Here is an 18,739-nt window from a genome sequence, read left to right on the forward strand (position 1 = left end):
ATTTTACAGCATTTTTAATAGGGCTGCAGTTTGCAGGTAGGTTTCTTGAAGCATCCTGGAGACTTTGTCACAGTTCTTCTGGATTTAGTCTGAGTTTGTTCTGTTTCTTCATGTCATTCTAGACAGACTGGATGATGATAAGATCAGATCTCTGTGCAGAGCACTGGCTGTTGTCAGACTCCTTGTGCAAACAAAAATCTCACTGGATTATTACGATTAATGGCAAAATGAATGTTTGGAAATGTAACCTGATACTTCCTACTGACACACTACAGCAAAAGACCACCTTTAAACCATTTTTTAGCTGATGAAAATACTAGTGGCCTAAGACTTTTGCACAGTACTGTAATATATATACAATTAAAAAAAAAAAATCCCCCACCCACAAACAGTAACAGGACTTTTACACTATACTAAAAGAATCTGACACTGAATTATTTATAAAAAGCCAATTATTTCATATTATTTCATATATGTATGTATGTATGTATGTGTATATATATATATATGTATATATATATATATATATATATATATATATATATATAAAATATATACGTACATAAAATATATATAAAAAAAATTTCCCCACACCCACATTTTAAAAGAATCTGACACTGGATTACCTTTCAAAAGCTATGTATTTCATATATATATATTTAGAAATATATATACACATATACATATATATATATATATATATATATATATATATATATATTTTTTTTTTTTTTTTTTATAGAAATATTTATATTATAGAAATATATATATTATTTATAGAAATAAAAAATATACACATAAAATTTACAGTAATATACATTATTTATAGAAATATAAAATATATAGACATAATATAACAAAAAAATTACAGAAAAATTATAAATATATATATATATATATATATATATATATATATATATATATAATTTATATATATATAAATAAATAATATTATACACATAATATAAAAAGTATAGAAAAATTATAGAAATATATATATTTTATTTACAGAAATATTTATATTATAGAAATATATATATATATTATAGAATATATATATAATATAATATAGATATAGAATATATATATAATAGAAAAAATGTATGTATGTATATATATATATATATATATATATATATTTATTTTTATTTTTTTTTTTTTTTATTTATTATTATTATTTATAGAAATATATACATACCCCCCATTCCACAAACAGTAACAGGACTTTTACACTATTTTAAAAGAATCTGACACTGAATTACCTTTCAAAAGTTATTTATTTCATTATGTAAGAAAATAAGACAAAGCAACAACATCCTCTTTTTCTCCCATGGCACACAAGGTGAAATTTATGCAAGTTTGGCAACAAATGAACAAGGAAAACAGAAACTTATAAAACATTTAAGCAGAACGCAAGTTGGTCTTGGTCTTTCTTTTAAAAGTTACTCAAACTATATATCTTATTCTCAGAAACATCTTAACTTCAGTCAATGAAACAGTGAACTATAGCAGAAAACGGTAAACAAAACTAAAATGCAAGTGTCCTCTTGTGTGTTTTTGAATGAAGTGTGAGCACAGGCTTGATTTGCATAGCTTTAAGGAGTTCAAACAATTTCTCTACTGTTAGCTTCTTAAACGACTAAACAAATGACTACGTCCATGTGTTATGGAAGAGGGCACGACCGAATCGTATGTCCGACACATATCGGCACCTAACTTATAGCTACTATGTGCTGGACGACGTGCCTTGAGCCAATATCAAATGAGAACATCGTCGTTTCAACTCATGCATTCTCATTTTCATATTTTGGGCTTTTTTGTAAAAGATATCCATAGCAAATAATGCACAAACAAGCAAAAACAATGTCTTTTTTCATACTGAAACAAATACGTAAACCATACACAATCTATGCCATAGTTGGATGTGGAGGTATCAACCCTTATAGCTTTTATAGTGGTCTGTGTTTGGATGTCTTAAGGCTTGGAAATGGGCCTCCATGACTGTAGTGCCTGACTGTATTGGGTTTCTAGTATACCTGCAAACTCAAGACAAAAGGTTTTTTTTTTTTCTTCTTAAATGTATTGAAATTAGCAGTCAAAATCATTTTTGAAAAATCTGATATTAGACTACAACTACATGTTGATTAGTTAGCAACACGAATGTGACGAGAAACCTAAACTCTAAAATAACATTTTACAATCCAAACTATGGAAGTTTCAAGAAATAAAAATGACAAACCTCACATTACGGGCTAATACTCACTATTAGGTGTCATATGAAAGTAAGATTTATTTAAAAAAAAAAAAAAAAAGGTATGGTGATGAGTTTGCAGGTGCGTTCTAGGGAAAACAGAGCAGCATAAAAAAGTATTGAATAAAAGTGTTACTTTAACCAAAAATAAAAATCCCAAACTGTAGGACTTTCTTTTTTTCTGTGGAACCAAAAAGGGAAATTTAGCCAAATGTTCACACTGCTCTTTTCCATAAAAAGAACAATGCACCATAAATGTAGTTCATAAGACTCATGCACACTATACAGTTGAAGTCAAAAGTTTACATACACCTTGAAGAATCTGCAAAATTTTAATTATTTCACCAAAATAATAGGGGATCATACAAAATGCATGGTATTTTTTAATTTAGTACTGACCTGAATAATATATTTCACATAAAAGACGTTTACATATAGTCCACAAGAGAAAACAACAGTTAAATTTATAAAAATTACCTGTTCAAGTTTACCTGTTCTTCAGAAAAATCCTTCAGTTCCCAAAAATTCAAAAAGGGTTTATTTGAACCCTTTCCAACAATGACTGTATGATTATGATATGCAACTATTACAGAAGGTTCAAACACTGATGCTTCAGAAGGAAACATTCATGTGGCATTACGAGCCAGGGGTGAAAACTTTTGAACAGAATGGAGATGTGGACTTTTTCTTATTTTGCCTAAATATTATATTTTTTTCCATTTAGCACTGCCCTTCAGAAGCTACAGATGATACTTACATTTTTCCCAAAAGACAAAATAGGTTCAATTCACCCTTCAAATTCTAAAAGTTTTCACCCCTCTCGTTCTTAATGATTTGTTTTTCTTTCTGGAGCATCAGTGAGTGTTTGAACTTTGTGTAATAGTTGCATATGAGTACCTTAGTTGTCCTCAGTGTGAAAAGATTGATTTCAAAAGCATACAGTCATTGTTGGAAAGGGTTCAAATACACAAAAATGCTGAAAAACCAAAGAATTTGTGGGACCTGAAGGTTAAAAAACAGCTATGGATCATTCAGGTAACAACACAGCATTAAGAATCAAGCATATGTACACTTTCGAACCAGGTCGTTTTTTATAAATTCAACTATTATTTTCTCTTTTAGACTATATTTAACCATCTTTTATGTGAAATATCTTATTCAGGTCAGTACTAAATTAAAAAAATAACACTCTTATTTTGGTAAAATAATTAACATTTTGCAGATTCTGCAAGGTGTATGTAAACTTTTGACCTCAATTTTATTTCAAGTCTTCAAGCCATATGAAGCCAAATTCAAAATCAGTAATCATTGACAATAAACTGTTTCTATGCTACAACTCTCAAATCTCATGTACAATACATTCAAGGGGATTAAACTTCTCTGTTTCTCCCACAAATGCATCACATATGGATCACTTTTACGGTTCTTTTTGCAGATTTAAAGTCACTTTTCACTTTTACTGTAAGGGAAGGAGCAGCATGAACATTTCTCTAAAGTTGTCCTTTTGTGTTCTACTGAAAACAGAAAGTCCTACAGGCTTGGAAGAACATTAGCGTGAGTAAACAATAACAGAATGTTAATTTTTGAGTAAACTATCCCTTTAAATTGACATTTTTCTGTGCATTCAGGCATTAAAGAGACGGACTCCTCATAAACATCCGCTTTGGGTGTGATCACATCACATGTGATTACTTGTGACAGTGAGGAAGGCAAATATTACAACAGCATGAGTAAGTGTCATTTTCTCTCTAGCTATTGTGTTGTCAGTAAGGTACGACTTGCAACAAGGACAAGGGGCGAGTTTGGAAGGCCTAAATCAGAAAACACAGTTTATATGCTGGACCCATCCATTTGACGTTACGACAGAGCAGAGCACGAGGAAATTCACTTCACTTTGTGGAAGCCATATTGCTTGTTTTGGTGTACAAATCTGATCAAGCTTCACAACATCTACAGTATTTGAAATGCCTGCGTGAACACTCAATGCACTCGCATTTATTCACCTTCAATACTACAGAGTACTGGGGTTGTGGACGTCTAACTATCCGACTATGATTATTCAGACTGATTCTAGATCAGCTCTTTTGCTCTGGTTGCACCTGATCCGTTTGGATCTCCAGCTCCACCTGTTGGCAAAGAGGTGCAGTGACTCGAGCCAGCGAGCCTTTACCACCACAATGGCTTATCCTGACCCATCCTTCAGTTCAGTGAACTCTTAAAAGCCCCTGAGGTCACCTAAATGCATGCGTACAAGCAGACAAATATACATACACACACACGCACGCACATTTACAAGGTAAACATTTCCTTCAGAAACCCCCACACAGAGCAAAGAAGATAAGGCAGAGTGGCAGACTCAGGCTGTTTCATCCGAAAACACAGACGTCCTGTGTCCGTACCTTAAAACTATGAAATCTAAAAGCAGGAAGATACAGTGCTTGACTACAAACATCACAGACCAGTCAGAAGAACATCAGTTCTTCATCTCATTGTAACATAAGGAAGTGAAGTTGTTCTTCACCTATACAGATTTTTTTTTTTTTTACCTATACGGCATATGGTAACATCTCAATATAAATAAAAGTTGACTGAAATTAATTCTAGTGTTGAAATAACATTACGCCAACAGGCTAGAACAAGAACTAGTAGTTTGTGTGTGTGTGTGTGTGTGGGTTTAGAGAACGACCACAAACCTTCTGAAACAATGTACTAGAGGCAGTGAGAGCCAAAGAGTAAATCATTTAAATGCAAATAAAGTTGTTTGTTTTTTTGTTTAAAGAGCTTGAAATATTGATGCAGCATGCACTGGAATGATCAGGGTCCTGAAAGACATCATGAAAGATTGGACACCTATTACAGGTCTACTGAAAAAAATAACAGCAGAAACAGTGTTTTGTTAGCGTAGACCTCTTCTACGCATTTAAACACGTCTGCCGGGGCGGTGCGTGCTGTGATGTGTGTGTGTGAATGTAGTGGTGCTGATGGAGGTGGGAATGCTGGTGCTACTCCCTCTTGTCTGCTGCTTTGGACTGTTCTCTCTGGATCATGCAGCGGCGGACGATGCTGTCGAAGCTGCCCAGGTAGAAGAGAGCAATGGTGCGGAACAGACCCATTGTCACAATCTGGACAGAGTGAGATAATATGACCATTTTAACACATCACAGAAAATCAATTAATCATCTATCTGTCTTATCTCCCATCTATATCTATATATTTGATTCTTAATACTATATATTTATTCCAACCATCTATCTACAGTTGAGGTCAAAAGTTTACATACACCTTGTAAAATCTGCAAAATGTTTGTTATTGTACCAAAATAATGTTTTATTTAGTACTGACATGAATAAGATATTTCACATAAAAGATGTTTACACATAGTCCACAAAAGAAAATAATAGTTATTTTAATTTATAAAAATGACCCTGTTCAAAAGTTTACATACGCTCGATTCTTAATGCTGTGTTGTTACCTGAATGATCCACAGCTGTGTTTTTTTGTTTAGTGATAGTTGTTCATGAGTCCCTTGTTTGTCCTAAACAGTTAAACTGCCTGCTGTTCTTCAGAAAAATCCTTCAGGTCACACAAATTCTTTGGTTTTCCAGCATTTTTGTGTATTTGAAACCTTTCCAACAATGACTGTATGATTTTGAGATCCATCTTTTCACAATAAGGACAACTGAGGGACTCATATGCAACTATTACACAAGGCTCAAACACTCATTGACACATTGATGCTTGAGAAAGAAACACAATGCATTAAAAGCCGAAGGGGTGAAAACTTTTGAATTTGAAGATCAGGGTAAATTTAACTTATTTTCTCTTATGGGAAACATGTAAGTATCTTCTGTAGCTTCTGAAGGACAGTACTAAATGAAAAAAAAAACATGATATTTAAGCAAAATAAGAAAAATGTGCACATCTTTATTCTGTTCAAAAGTTTTCACCCCCCTTTCACCTTAATGCAACGTTTTTCCTTCTGAAGCATCAGTGAGCATTTGAACCTTCTGTAATAGTTGCATATGAGTCCCTCAGTTGTCCTCAGTGTTGGAAAGGGTTCAAATGCACAAAAATGCTGAAAAACCAAAGAATTTGTGGGATGTGAAGGATTTTTCTGAAGAACAGCAGGCAGTGTAACTGTTCAGGACAAACAAGGGACTCTTGAACAACTATCACTAAACAAAAAAACACAGCTGTGGATCATTCAGGTAACAACACAGTATTAAGAATCAAGTGTATGTAAACTGTGGTCATTTTTATAAATTCAACTAATATTTTCTCTTGTGGACTATATGTAAATGTCTTTTATGTTAAATATCTTATTCAGGTCAGTACTAAATAAAAAATACCATGCATTTTGTATGATCCCTCTTATTTTGGTAAAATAATGAACATTTTGCAGATTCTGCAAGGTGTATGTAAACTTTTGACTTCAACCGTATCTGTCTATACCTATATATTCTATCTATCAATCTATACCTGTATATTCCAACCATCTATCCATCTGTTTATCCATCTATCTATCTATCTATCTATCTATCTATCTATCTATCTATCTATCTATCTATCTATCTATCCAGCAGTCCAACCACCCCACCAATCTATCCATCTATCTCAGCTATTTTTAAAAAAGAGATTTTGTACATTTATTAGGTTATGATTACACAGAATCCAGACTGTGGGTAGTTGCCATGACATCAAACAGCTGGACTAATTTAGAAACTACATAATTTTGTCAACAAGATAAGGAATGGGAATAGAAGTAATAAAAGCTTTACCACTGCAATACTACTAATAATCGAGCCAGAGACTGAATCTGCAGACTTTCTCCAAATATTCTTGGATAAAATATGAACTTCACATAAATGGTACGACATTGGTACTACATTGTTATTGGTAGGGAAAGCGTATAATTAAATTAGCCCAAATATTTAACAAACAATCTGCTGATTTGATTTTCCTTTAAAATCTGCTGTGACTAACCACCTTTTTCTTCAACGCAGAAATAAGCCTATGGACGGTTCATTATCCGCTATAGGAAAGTAACGAGAAGAATAACAACGTGCAGTAACGGTAAAACTGTTTGCGCTACAAACCAGTGGGTTCATAATTAAGATAATAATTCAAATAATATGGTAAAACACACCAATTTGCAATATCAACCAGCAAAACGAGCTGTTTTGTACAGCTAAAAATAGCTAGATGCAGATGAGATCAGAAGTCAGGCCTATAAAATTTACAAATGGCCACACCCACTCATACAGGAAAAAGAAGGTGGATATTCAAAGCAAAAAAAAAAAAAAAAAAAAAAAAAAATGCCATCTGGCTGATCTCACAGGTTTATTCCTCAGCTTTTAGAGAGTTTTGAGTCAGGAAAAAGCTGGGCAAAAGTCAAGAGGCTCATTAAAATCTTCAAAGGGAATATCTAAGACTGTGATTGACTCAAATAGCCCTACGAAAGCTGAATGCAAACATGATGTTACTAAGATACAAAGGCTAAGCAGGATGATGAAAGGCACATGATGCAGAAATAATTACACAGAAAGGGAGGAGTCACTTATTTCCATCTCCTAGGGTATTGTCAGTGAGTTAAACATGATGACACTGTTGCACTAGATTCAGACTCTTAGTGTTTTGTGATAATGGGCCATACCTGCTGCAGCCCCTCAGTGATGGAGGTAACAGGTGACATCCCACAGGTCAGTGCTGACAGCATGTAGCCATCGGGTCCAAATGAGCTGGTGAAATTTCCCTGCTGTGAGCGAACAGAAACAAGATATTTAAAACAACAATAGCTCTTATAGTATTTTATATTATATGAAATTATGCATATAAAATCTTTTGACTCTAATTCAAGGAAAATTAAATTATTAAATTAAATCAACTAAGGAGCAGATGGTTGTGTGTCATGCAGCTTGTCCTGTTACCAACTGGAGAAGAAGGTATAATTCACCCAAAATTAAGGTACTTTGAAGACCGTTATATACAAATATTAGGGCTGGTTAAAAAGTATCGATGTCTCGATTTTAATCGATTCTCATTTTTACGAAACAATATTAGTCTAGCCTGTTTTCAGTTAATGGATGGAATATCCAGTTATGAAACAAAGTCTTCAAAGATTTCAAATTCTGTCCATTGTATTCTAACAATAAATGCCACTTTGGCGCTGTTTAATGTGGAGTGGCAGATTGCTTGAGATCCTCAATCAACAGACGCGTCAGCGCGTAGCACACGTGAACTAATCATGTCCTTCCAGAAGCCGCCTTTCCACTATCTCCGACAAATGACAAGCGACAGACCGGAAGTCATTCAATTCCAACGGAGAGTAGTATGGTGCTGCGTTGAGTTCCGATCATATCCGTATGTGGAAATTTCGGATCCGATTTCGGATTGTATCGAAATGTGAAATTTGTGTCAAAACCCAAATATATACAGAAATATTTCTCAAAATATCTTTTGTGTTTCACATGCAGAAGAAAGAAGGTCATACACATTTAGACCAACATGAGGGTGAGGAAATGATCAGCATTTACATTTTGGCTAAATTATCAATTTAAAGGACGGCTGGACAGAGTGAAAAACAGAAAACAGGGGTATAAAGGCACATTATTAAAAGCTAACAGCTGACTAGTCGACTATTGTTGGATGAAACCAATCCATACTTACCACTGCATCCTTCACCACAATTTTTGCTACTTGCTCAGGCTGACAGACTCCAGACGTTTCTGAAATTAACTTAGTCTCCAGAGGCTGCCAAAGAGAAAGTCAAAACCAGAAAAATAAAACACAGGCAGGACAAAAAATGTTGGTTACACTTTAGTTTGGAGATCAGGGCTCTAGAGTGCGACCTAATTTCTCAATAGTGCGACTAAAAAAATCTGAGGTCGCACTGGTGTGACCAGCCGTTCGAGGGCAAAAAAATTAAAAAATAAAAAAATAAAAATCTCTGCCACTGTGGTCCAACAGACACACATTAGGCCCATATCGTGGTCTAAACCAATCAGAGATAGTGAAGGGAGTGTGGGAAGACCATGGCCGGCAATTAGTGATGTGCGGATGGCGGTTATATCCGCGCGTGCTGCGGATAATCCGCGGGTCGGGTGGGTCAGGTAATAAAAAAAATGCATTCTGATTATTTGCAGGTTAATCGCGGGTGGATGAGATAAATCAATAATGACGCAAATATTAACTACATTTTCTAAAAGGTGAACCCGTTTTAATTTTTCATCAGGCAAGCAATTTCAGTTGTGTGTGTGTCTGTTTGCCTGTTCGAAAAGTTTATTAATTAAAAGTAATTAAAGTAATTAAAATAATTGTAAATGGCGATTAAATGCGATGCGGTTGAAAATTTGGGCGCACCTAACTTTTGTGCTGGTGCACCTAAGAAAAAAAGTTAGGCACACCAGTGCAACCAGTGCAAAAAGTTAGTCTAGAGCCCTGGAGATCAATTCTCACTGTTAACTAACTGTTAAATAGGAGTTTTCCCTCAATAAACACCTAATTTGCTGCTTATTAACAAGGTCAGATTAAGGGATCTAAAATATAGTTACGCAGAATAAGGCATTAATATGTGCTTTATAAGTACTAATAAACAGCCAATATGCTAGTAATGTGCACACTAATAACCAACTAGTTAACAGTGAGAATTGGTCCTTAAAATAAAGTATTAGCTAAATGTTTTACCCGTTATTGCTTTTTGCAGGGACAAAAAGCCACCCAATATTAGCATTCAACAGAGCACAGACCTGCATTATTAGAAATCCCTCACGTTTAAATATTCTATTAATATTAATGTTCTATTCTAACATTTCAGGTATTTAATATTCAGAGACTAATTCTATTAAGGAAAAAAGCATCTATTATCTCACCTTGGTCTTATTCTCTTCTGCAAAACCTGGAGTGTCAGTGTCTGGAGGATACGCCACAGTTACGTAGATATTATAGGGCTTCATCTAAGAAAGATCAGAAGCTAAATTAAAATCAAAGTTTCAACGAACTGCCATGTGACAGATACTGAGTGAGCATCATGAGTGCACACACCTCCATCTGCAAGGCCTCAGCCAGACCACGCAGGGCGAATTTGGACGGTGAGTAGGCCGTGTAGCCAAAGAGGCCGATCTGCCCTGCCTGTGATGACACAAACATGATGCGTCCCATCCGCCTTTCCTTCATAGTAGTGATCACTGCCCGGGTGGGGTAAACACTGCCCAGATAGTTCACCTCCATCATTTTCTGTTAAAAGAGAGCACACAATTCCTCAGGAACAGATGTATTTTCATCATAATGCTAGAGGAATTGTCAGGGTATTCAGAGTTGTTTCTAGGGCAGTCTTTATCAACTCTGACTTGAGATCCACTTTCCTGAGTTTACTTGATTAATCTCACCAGCCTGTAACCTGAAATCTACTACAAAAAAGACCTGTGCAGTGTCCAAAATTGCTCACTCTTTCATTTCTTTACTCATTCACCTATTCCAGTATAGAGTATTGCAGTTGAGTACACTATATTAGCAAGGAGTAAACAAAATTAAAATTAGCGATGTGTACATTTTGCATCGCAGAAACAGCTTCATCACTTATGTACTTTTATCATACATGTATTTAGTAAAAATAACATTTATTAACTTATATTGTAATAAAACATACCTCTATGCCAGCTTTCTGGTTTCATATGGTATATATAAGGGATAATTAACGGTTTCCTCTGCATTAAAGGATTTTAAATGCACGACGTGAAGGCGTAAAACCACTCGACGCAAAGCGAAGTACATTTAAAATCCTTTAATGCATGGCAAGCCATTGATTATCCTGCTTTTTTCATGTCATTTGCCAAGTATGTACAAGTTTAAGGAGAAGTCCACTTCCAAAACAACAATTTACAATTAATTTACTCACCCCCCTTGTCCGACAATGTTCATGTCTTTCTGTCTTCAGTCATAAAGAAATTATGGTTTTTGAGGAAAACATTTCAGGATTTTTCTTCATATAATAGACTTCAATTGTGCCCCCAAATTTGAACTTCCGAAATGTAGTTTAAATGCAGCTTCAAAGGACTCTAAATGATCCCATCTGAGGAAGAAGGGTCTTATCTAGCGAAACAATCTGTCATTTTTTTCGAAAAATAAAAATTTGTATACTTTAAGCAAAAAAGCTTGTGTAGCACAGGTTCTGGCATGCGCGTTCACGACGTACTATTGAATCATGTCGAAAGGTCACGCTGAACATAGGCGGAAGTGTTTACATACAGACCCAGTGTTTACAAAGCGAACGCGCAAAGACTAAGAAAGTGCAAGTAAGTCAAACACTGTTTACAAACAAAAAGGTACAACGTGTCGGACGATTCTGAAGTTGCAGGAGAAAATCAGATGGAGTTTTTCGCCATACTCTACCTTTTTGAGCCAGAGTACACTGATGATGAACTTAGACTTGATTCGTAGTAGTGATGGGAAGTTCGGATCATTTTACCGACTCTGACCTTTGAGTCTCGTTCAGCAAAATGAACAAATCTTTTTTCAAGTCATTTCGTTAATTTTAGCAAAATCAGCGTCACGTGACAACCCCATAAGATGAACGAACGACTCGAAAAGCCCGAAGACTCAAAACAGGTGAATTAATACCAGTACAGAACCTAATAGGATGTTGCGCATGCGCGACTGAACGAATCACTCCCCGAGATGACTTGTTCTTCGCGAGTCACACTGAAGATTCGTTCAAAATGAACGAATCGTTCAAGAACGACCCATAGACGTGCAATCGAGAGCCCGTGCTACACGAGCTTTTGTGCTTAAAAAGTACACAATTTTTTATTTTTCGAAAAAAATTACCGATCATTTCTCCAGATAAGGGGATCTTCCTCGGCTGGGATCATTCACAGCCCTTTGAAGCTGCATTTAAACATTTCGGAAGTTCAAAATTGGGGGCACAATTGAAGTCCATTATATGAAGAAAAATCCTGAAATGTTTTCTTCAAAAACCATAATTTCTTTATGACTGAAGACAGAAAGACATGAACATCTTGGATGACAAGGGGGTGAGTAAATTATCTGTAAATTGTTGTTTTGGAAGTAGACTTCTCCTTTAAAACTAGTATTACTTTTTTTTTTTTTGCAGCTACAGCTTGTTAACTCTTGCATTCTGCCCGCTTCTAATCAGACACAGAGATTAAATAGTGCAGTAAGATCACATTTATTTGAATGAATTATAGCATTTATTTCAAATAATTATCGATCGAGAGAGAGTCTGCGCATCTCTCTCTACAAACAACTAATTCATTAAAAAAATGGCAATTTTACTACCTCGTTGCTGAGGAATATAATGTAGCGATCTAGTATCAAGGCTATTTTATTAATAAAATTTGCGGGGAAGCGTTGACAACAAGTTTATGTATGTAAGCAGCATAATGCGATCTCTAACCACTCTCTTTCTCTCTCTTTGTCTCTGTGTGTGTTTGTGTGCATCAATTAAAGCAGCGCATTAATATAGAACGGTGATTAAACTGACTTGGAACTACCTGTGCATTAAATGGTTTTACTGCATACCTGCCAGCCAATCAGTATCTAGTATTCTGACAGACCATGGAATAATAATAAAATAAATATTAATTTGGTCTATAAATACTTAATTTGTGTTCATAATCATTAAATAAATAATACAGTCAACAAGAATAAACAATTTTTGGTGTACATCATTCTACGCATTTATTATTTTTACCGTCTCTCCCGAGCAGCGTTTTGCTCTCAGATAATAGATGACATAGATGCATAGCACCCTAAGGCAACCGTTATGAATACATTAAAGTTAATGTGTTACATGCAGGTGATCAGTGAATACTTCTAAACTATCCACTAAAAGATCATTTACACCTCATAAATGATTTAGTAACACACTTGGCTGTTAATAAAACATATGTTAAGTTGATGCTCAAAAACAATATTTTAATTTTGGCATATAATTTGAATTAATTAATCTATATAATATTGTCTTTCTACATTTTAGTGTTTTAATCCAGTAATGATTAACAAAAATATAAAAGCTCCTCAAATGCAACCTGTGTGTTTTGCTTCAAGAGAACGTGTTGTTTTACTTTTTCTTTTCTTTCTCTAAATTTATTTGTAATTTACAATAATGTATCATTTTATTATTCCATTTAATCATGTAATCATTTAAGCCATATACAGTCAAACAAAAAATATTCAGACACCAGATACATTTTTTAGTAGTGGGTGCAGGGCACTATAGGTAATTTATGTAAGTGAGGGTGGCAAAATAAAGTAAACTGTGACATAATATACCCACAAATTCTTAATACAGTGGACTACCAGTAAAATTGATGATAAAAATTATTCAGACACTTTGACCTGACCATGTTTTGCTTTAATTGCTAATGAGACCTTTTTACTATTTATTACCATTTTCTAAACTACAGCAAATAAACTGTGATAATGTGAGAAATGTTGAAGGTGCTTGACTAAATTTTGGTTTGACTGTATATACTAACTACATTAACTTAGTCATTTATATTGTATTATAGTTTTTATATTATCTTTCCATTGTTGTTTAGTATTATGATGTGTGGTTTCAAGGGCTGTTTGTCTTCATGAATAAGAGCAAGAGGGAATGTTTATAGAAATTTAAGGTCTTATGGGATGTTGTTGTGAAACACTTTGGTATAACACTACTTCATCTCCGGCTTCTGCTCTTCTCTGGCTTTTCTCAGTCAACTTCTTGGCTGATAGAAGACGGTTAATACAGTTTTGGGTACCAGACAAGACTTCCTGTTAACAGGTTTTAAGTATTAGACAACTTCGCTGACTAGCTGTTCTGTTACCACACAAAACGGATATTTTCTGACAGGATCTGGCGTCCGAGGCTGGATCTGATATTTCTGGCATGAAGGCATGATCTAACAACCATGAAATAAATGTTAAAAATAGAAAGAAGAGCACTGCAATCTGCATCTTTCATTCAAACTTGCGTGTTTCTGCTCTCTAGAGCACCCTCTCTTCCAGTTTGTCAGTCCAGCTTGTCAGGATTTCGGGAAATAATGCTTTAGCGAGTGTACATGGGATGTGCACTCAAAATCAAACTGAATTGTGGGTATAAACTACAATTGTGGGTATATTGTGGGACATCACTACAAAATGGCTGACTGCCGATATAGCACACCATATGGAGCGGTTTAGGACACAGCACTTTATTAGCAACTCAAAAGTATCCACCCAAGTGTCTATAATATGTTTTCTTACCTTGAAGCGGTCCACTTCAACTTCCTCGAACTTTGCAGATATAGACGTCCCAGCACAATTCACCAGCATGTCCACTGGACCCAGCTTCTCTTGAGCCTGTATAGCAAACACAAACACACAGCAACCTCATCTCATCTGAAGAAATAATTAATAACAGGTAACATTTCAAAACAATAACCAGAATATATACATACTTGTTTTATGACGCTCTCCACCTGGTTGTAGTCTTTTGACACATCAACAGAAATGCAAAGCACCACCTAGAGGTGATAATAACAATAATCAGAAGCAGCATGGGCATGAGTTAATTTTGAGTGCAATGACCAAAAAATGATATACAAACAGTTGCAATCAAAATTATTCAAACCACCCAGAGACTGCAGTACAAACAGAAAGTTTTTCTGAAGATCCAGGACTTCATAAAAATTGCATCTATAACAGACTACTGCCATATGTGACCATGGACCACAAAACCAGTCATAAGTGTAAATTTCTCAAAATCGAGATTTAAACAACATCTGAAAGCTGAATAAATAAGCTTTCCATTGTCAGAATAGGACTATATTTGGCCGAGATACAACTATTTGAAAATCTGGAATGTGATGGTGCCAAAAAATCTAAATATTGAGAAAATCGCTTTTAAAGTTGTCCAAAGAAAGGTTCATAGCGATGCAAATTACTAATCAAAAATTAAGTTTTGATATATTTACGGTAAAACATTTACAAAATATCTTCATGGAACATGATCTTTACTTAATATCCTAACGATTCTTGGCATAAAAGAAAAATCGATAAATTTGACCCATACAATGTATTTTGGCTATTGCTACAAATATACCCGTGCAACATAAGATTGTTTTGTGGTCCAGGGTCACATATTAAAAGTGATACTGTCAATATATAATGTAATATTTTTGAGTTCTAGATTTTTTTTAATAACACAGATATGTCATAATTATTCAACCCCTATTCAGCATTGCTGTTTTTTTAGTCACTTTTTTGTATGGTGGGGAACAAAACTGTCTTAAAACACAATTAAACCTTTATAAACTCTATCAGAAAACAGAATTAGCTTGAGCTGTTACACATATACACAGTTAGCCCATGCATGTGCTGAAGTAGTACTTCGAATAGTTAATATGACAAAGTCAACAGAGCTCTCACAAAAGCTATAGAGAAGACATTTTTATTATTTTAGAAAGTCTAAGGCTATATGAAGACTTCCAAAACATGAAAGTTCCTAGAGACACAGCTGGCAGCCTTATTCCTTCGTTAAAGTGTGAACAATATCATAAAATACTGAGGAAAAACCTGCAATGTACAGACAAAGACTTTCAGGATGACTCAATGAAAGGTGGACAAACATTTCAATGCAGAGCATTAGATGAGGCTTTCATGTTGGGGCATCTTGCCGAATGCCACTCTTGACCAAGAAGAACATTACTGTAAATGCTGACTTGACCTGTGGAGTTCTGGAAGAATGTTTTATGGAGTGATGTGACCAAACTGGAGCTTTTTGGACCTATGGATCAGCAGTATGTCTGGTGCAAAAAAGGCAAAACTTATAAACAACAGAACACCATCTCCACAGGCAAACATTGAGGAGGACCAGTCCTGTTATGGGGGTGTTTTACTGTTGCAGGAAGTGGAAATCATGACTGTATGAACGACATCACAGATTATCAGAGTATCAGGCCATTTTGGCAAGAACTGAGATGCCTTTGGTGCAAAGACTGAAGCTGATGATCAGTGGACTTTTCTGCAGGACAATCATCTAAATCTACTTATGCTTGGTTCAGGGATCAGTCATACAATGTTCTCGAGTGGCCTGTTCAGTTTCCAGATTTAAAATTCTGTTTATTAATAAACTTTCTCTGATGACTTGTTTTCACAAAATTTTGTTCTTTGCAGCAAAATGTCTTGCAGGTCAAATGGGTTGAATAATATTGATTGCAACTGTAGATTTAAAGATACATAAATGCATACATACAAATATAAGAAATACATACTTGCTTATCATTTATGGCACATTTCTCCACTTCCTTCTTGGCTTGAACCAGTTTGTGCTGTAGAGAAATATGTACAACAACAAATATTTAATAACTAAAAGAAATTAATAATTTTATTCATTAAGAACACATTACATTGATAAAATGTGACATTTATAATGTTACAAAATGTTTTAATTTCTAATAAACCGTTATTTTACTTTCTTTTTGTCCAAACATTCTGAAAAACATATCACATATTCCGCAAAAATATTAAGCAGCACAACTGTTTTCAACACTAATAATTATTATGAGCACTAACTCAAATTAGAATAATTTATGAAGGATCATGTGACACTGAAGACTGGAGTAGACGCTAAAAAATTCTGCTTTGCATCACAGGAGTAACTGACATCAGAAAATATATTACATTAGAAAACAATTTTAAATTGCAGTTATATTTCAAAATATTACCGTTCTTACTGTATTTTTGTTCAAATAAAGGCAGCCCTGTTAAACATCAGAGACCTCAAACTTTTGAATTCTAGTGTATACAGTAACTGACTGATGATAGCCAGTGACATGCATATGACAGACCTCATCTCGTGCCACCAGAGTGATGAAGGCACCATGTTTGTAGCATTCCATGGCAATACACTTCCCAATCCCACTGCTGCCTCCGGTCACCTGATGATGGAGAGGCGTTCAGATTTATTACAAAACAATCAAGTCATGGTGCATATCTTTTACTAAAATATGCAGACAGCATTGAGAGAGAGAGTGCAAACAAACTCACCAGGTAAATGCACCAGACAAGCCAACAAATGAAAATAAGCAATTATCTACACTGCAGGTGCCACTGAATGTGCATCTGTTCTGATGTAGAAGTTACAGAGTGCAACAGTCAGGTTGCTGATCAAATCCAGTTCATATTTTCAACTGAGAAATCGATTTTGGCAAAATATCCTATGAAATCATCAAACAGATATACATTGCCTATTTGTATACAGTTTAACAGTTGCTGTTCACATGCAACTAGAGCTTGATAAACTATGAACCCTAGCAAATGCAAAAACATGCAGTGAAAAAGTCCACTGCCCTGGAACAGATGGTTGCATAACCAGTACAATTACACTTATGTGGCCTCCAGTGAAAAATGACCTTTAACATGAATTTAATGCGCATTTACAATCTAAAGTAATAACAAATCGTTTCAGCAGTTGATTAAGTAAAATACACATCCGCACTGAAGCGTAATCGAAGTGACATAATGAATAATTATCAGTGATCACATCTTTATTTCATATTCTCTAGTATCATTTCACACTGTAAAATCACTTAATGAATAAGCAGCAACAATGACAGTTCAATGCTACTGTCGATAGATGAACAACATGATCTATTGACAACCACCTGATAACATTCGTTTCTTCTTAGCTTAGTTGTTTCTGATGTTACAAGATCTAAAAAACTCATTTATATGACAGAAAACTTACCACCACATGGGCCCCGTTCAGTTTGAGAGGTTTTGGGCTTATTAACGGGGATATCATGTACAGCAGCAGCACGAAGGCCACGATGAAAGCAGCCACTACCAGGAGCATAATGAAAGGCAGGAGCAGCCACCAGGAGTTAAAGGACAGCCAGTGTGAGAGCGCGGAGCCGAGAGCCTCCTCAGAGGACATGGGTCAACCTGATGCTGCTGACGTTAGCTCACAAGCTAAATGTCCAAATCCAGGCACTCCCCCGTCTCACGGACAGAAGATAACAGGCCTTCGGACGAGCCGTTTGTGCTCTTTTATTATTCAGGAATGTGTTAGAGGCTTGTGCGGTAAATTAAATACGAAGTTTAAGTCGTGAGACTGCAAAAGCTAACTCTTTCCGTTCACTACATAAACCAAAACAGAATCTAAGCACTTTGAACGGGTTTGAGCGGTGGAATTATGGGAGTTGTAGTTTTACTAAACCTCCGCTGACAGCGTTAGAACGCGAGTTGTGCAGAAAATGGACTACAAGTTCCAAAGTTCAACATTCTTTCCAGAACAGGAAGAGTGTCAATAACTGTCACTTTCATTGATGTTAAACAGCATTGAAATGGTGCTTTAGACGTGCTGTAAGCGTTTTATGTGTAGTTAAATTGAAATTAATTCAAACGTAAGCCGTTTATCCAAAACCCCGCCCACAATGACATGTCAGTCAACCCGCAATCAAAACAAAATAAAAAAAAAAAAAAACTGACAGACTGGCATGCAAGGAT

At 35.2% G+C, this 18,739-nt stretch overlaps 1 protein-coding gene across 1 annotated transcript; it reads right to left on the reverse strand.

Moving 5' to 3' along the window:
- Positions 1–1,258: 1,258 nt before the first annotated feature.
- kdsr (3-ketodihydrosphingosine reductase) lies at positions 1,259–18,409 on the reverse strand. Its single transcript, XM_051138382.1, has 10 exons — positions 17,979–18,409; positions 17,080–17,169; positions 16,504–16,560; positions 14,689–14,754; positions 14,495–14,590; positions 10,292–10,483; positions 10,120–10,203; positions 8,918–9,001; positions 7,905–8,006; positions 1,259–5,373 (listed from the first exon to the last, which is right to left on the reverse strand). The coding sequence occupies exons 1-10, from the start codon at positions 18,165–18,167 to the stop codon at positions 5,254–5,256; spliced, it is 1,080 nt and encodes a 359-aa protein (XP_050994339.1). The 5' UTR covers positions 18,168–18,409; the 3' UTR covers positions 1,259–5,253.
- Between the last annotated feature and the right edge of the window lie 330 nt (positions 18,410–18,739).

Source organism: Labeo rohita, chromosome 2, assembly GCF_022985175.1.
Source record: "Labeo rohita strain BAU-BD-2019 chromosome 2, IGBB_LRoh.1.0, whole genome shotgun sequence".
In the NCBI taxonomy this organism is placed as follows: domain Eukaryota; kingdom Metazoa; phylum Chordata; class Actinopteri; order Cypriniformes; family Cyprinidae; genus Labeo; species Labeo rohita.

What these genes read in the sequence shown, in the direction of transcription:
- kdsr (XM_051138382.1), bottom strand. Translation starts at nt 18,167, where the DNA reads ATGTCCTCTGAGGAGGCTCTCGGCTCCGCGCTCTCACACTGGCTGTCC. An exon ending in CTCTGGTGGCACGAGATGAG is followed by an intron (nt 16,561 to 17,079) that starts GTCTGTCATATG and finishes ATTTCTCTACAG; the next exon opens with CACAAACTGGTTCAAGCCAA. An exon ending in GTGCCATAAATGATAAGCAA is followed by an intron (nt 14,755 to 16,503) that starts GTATGTATTTCT and finishes TATCACCTCTAG; the next exon opens with GTGGTGCTTTGCATTTCTGT.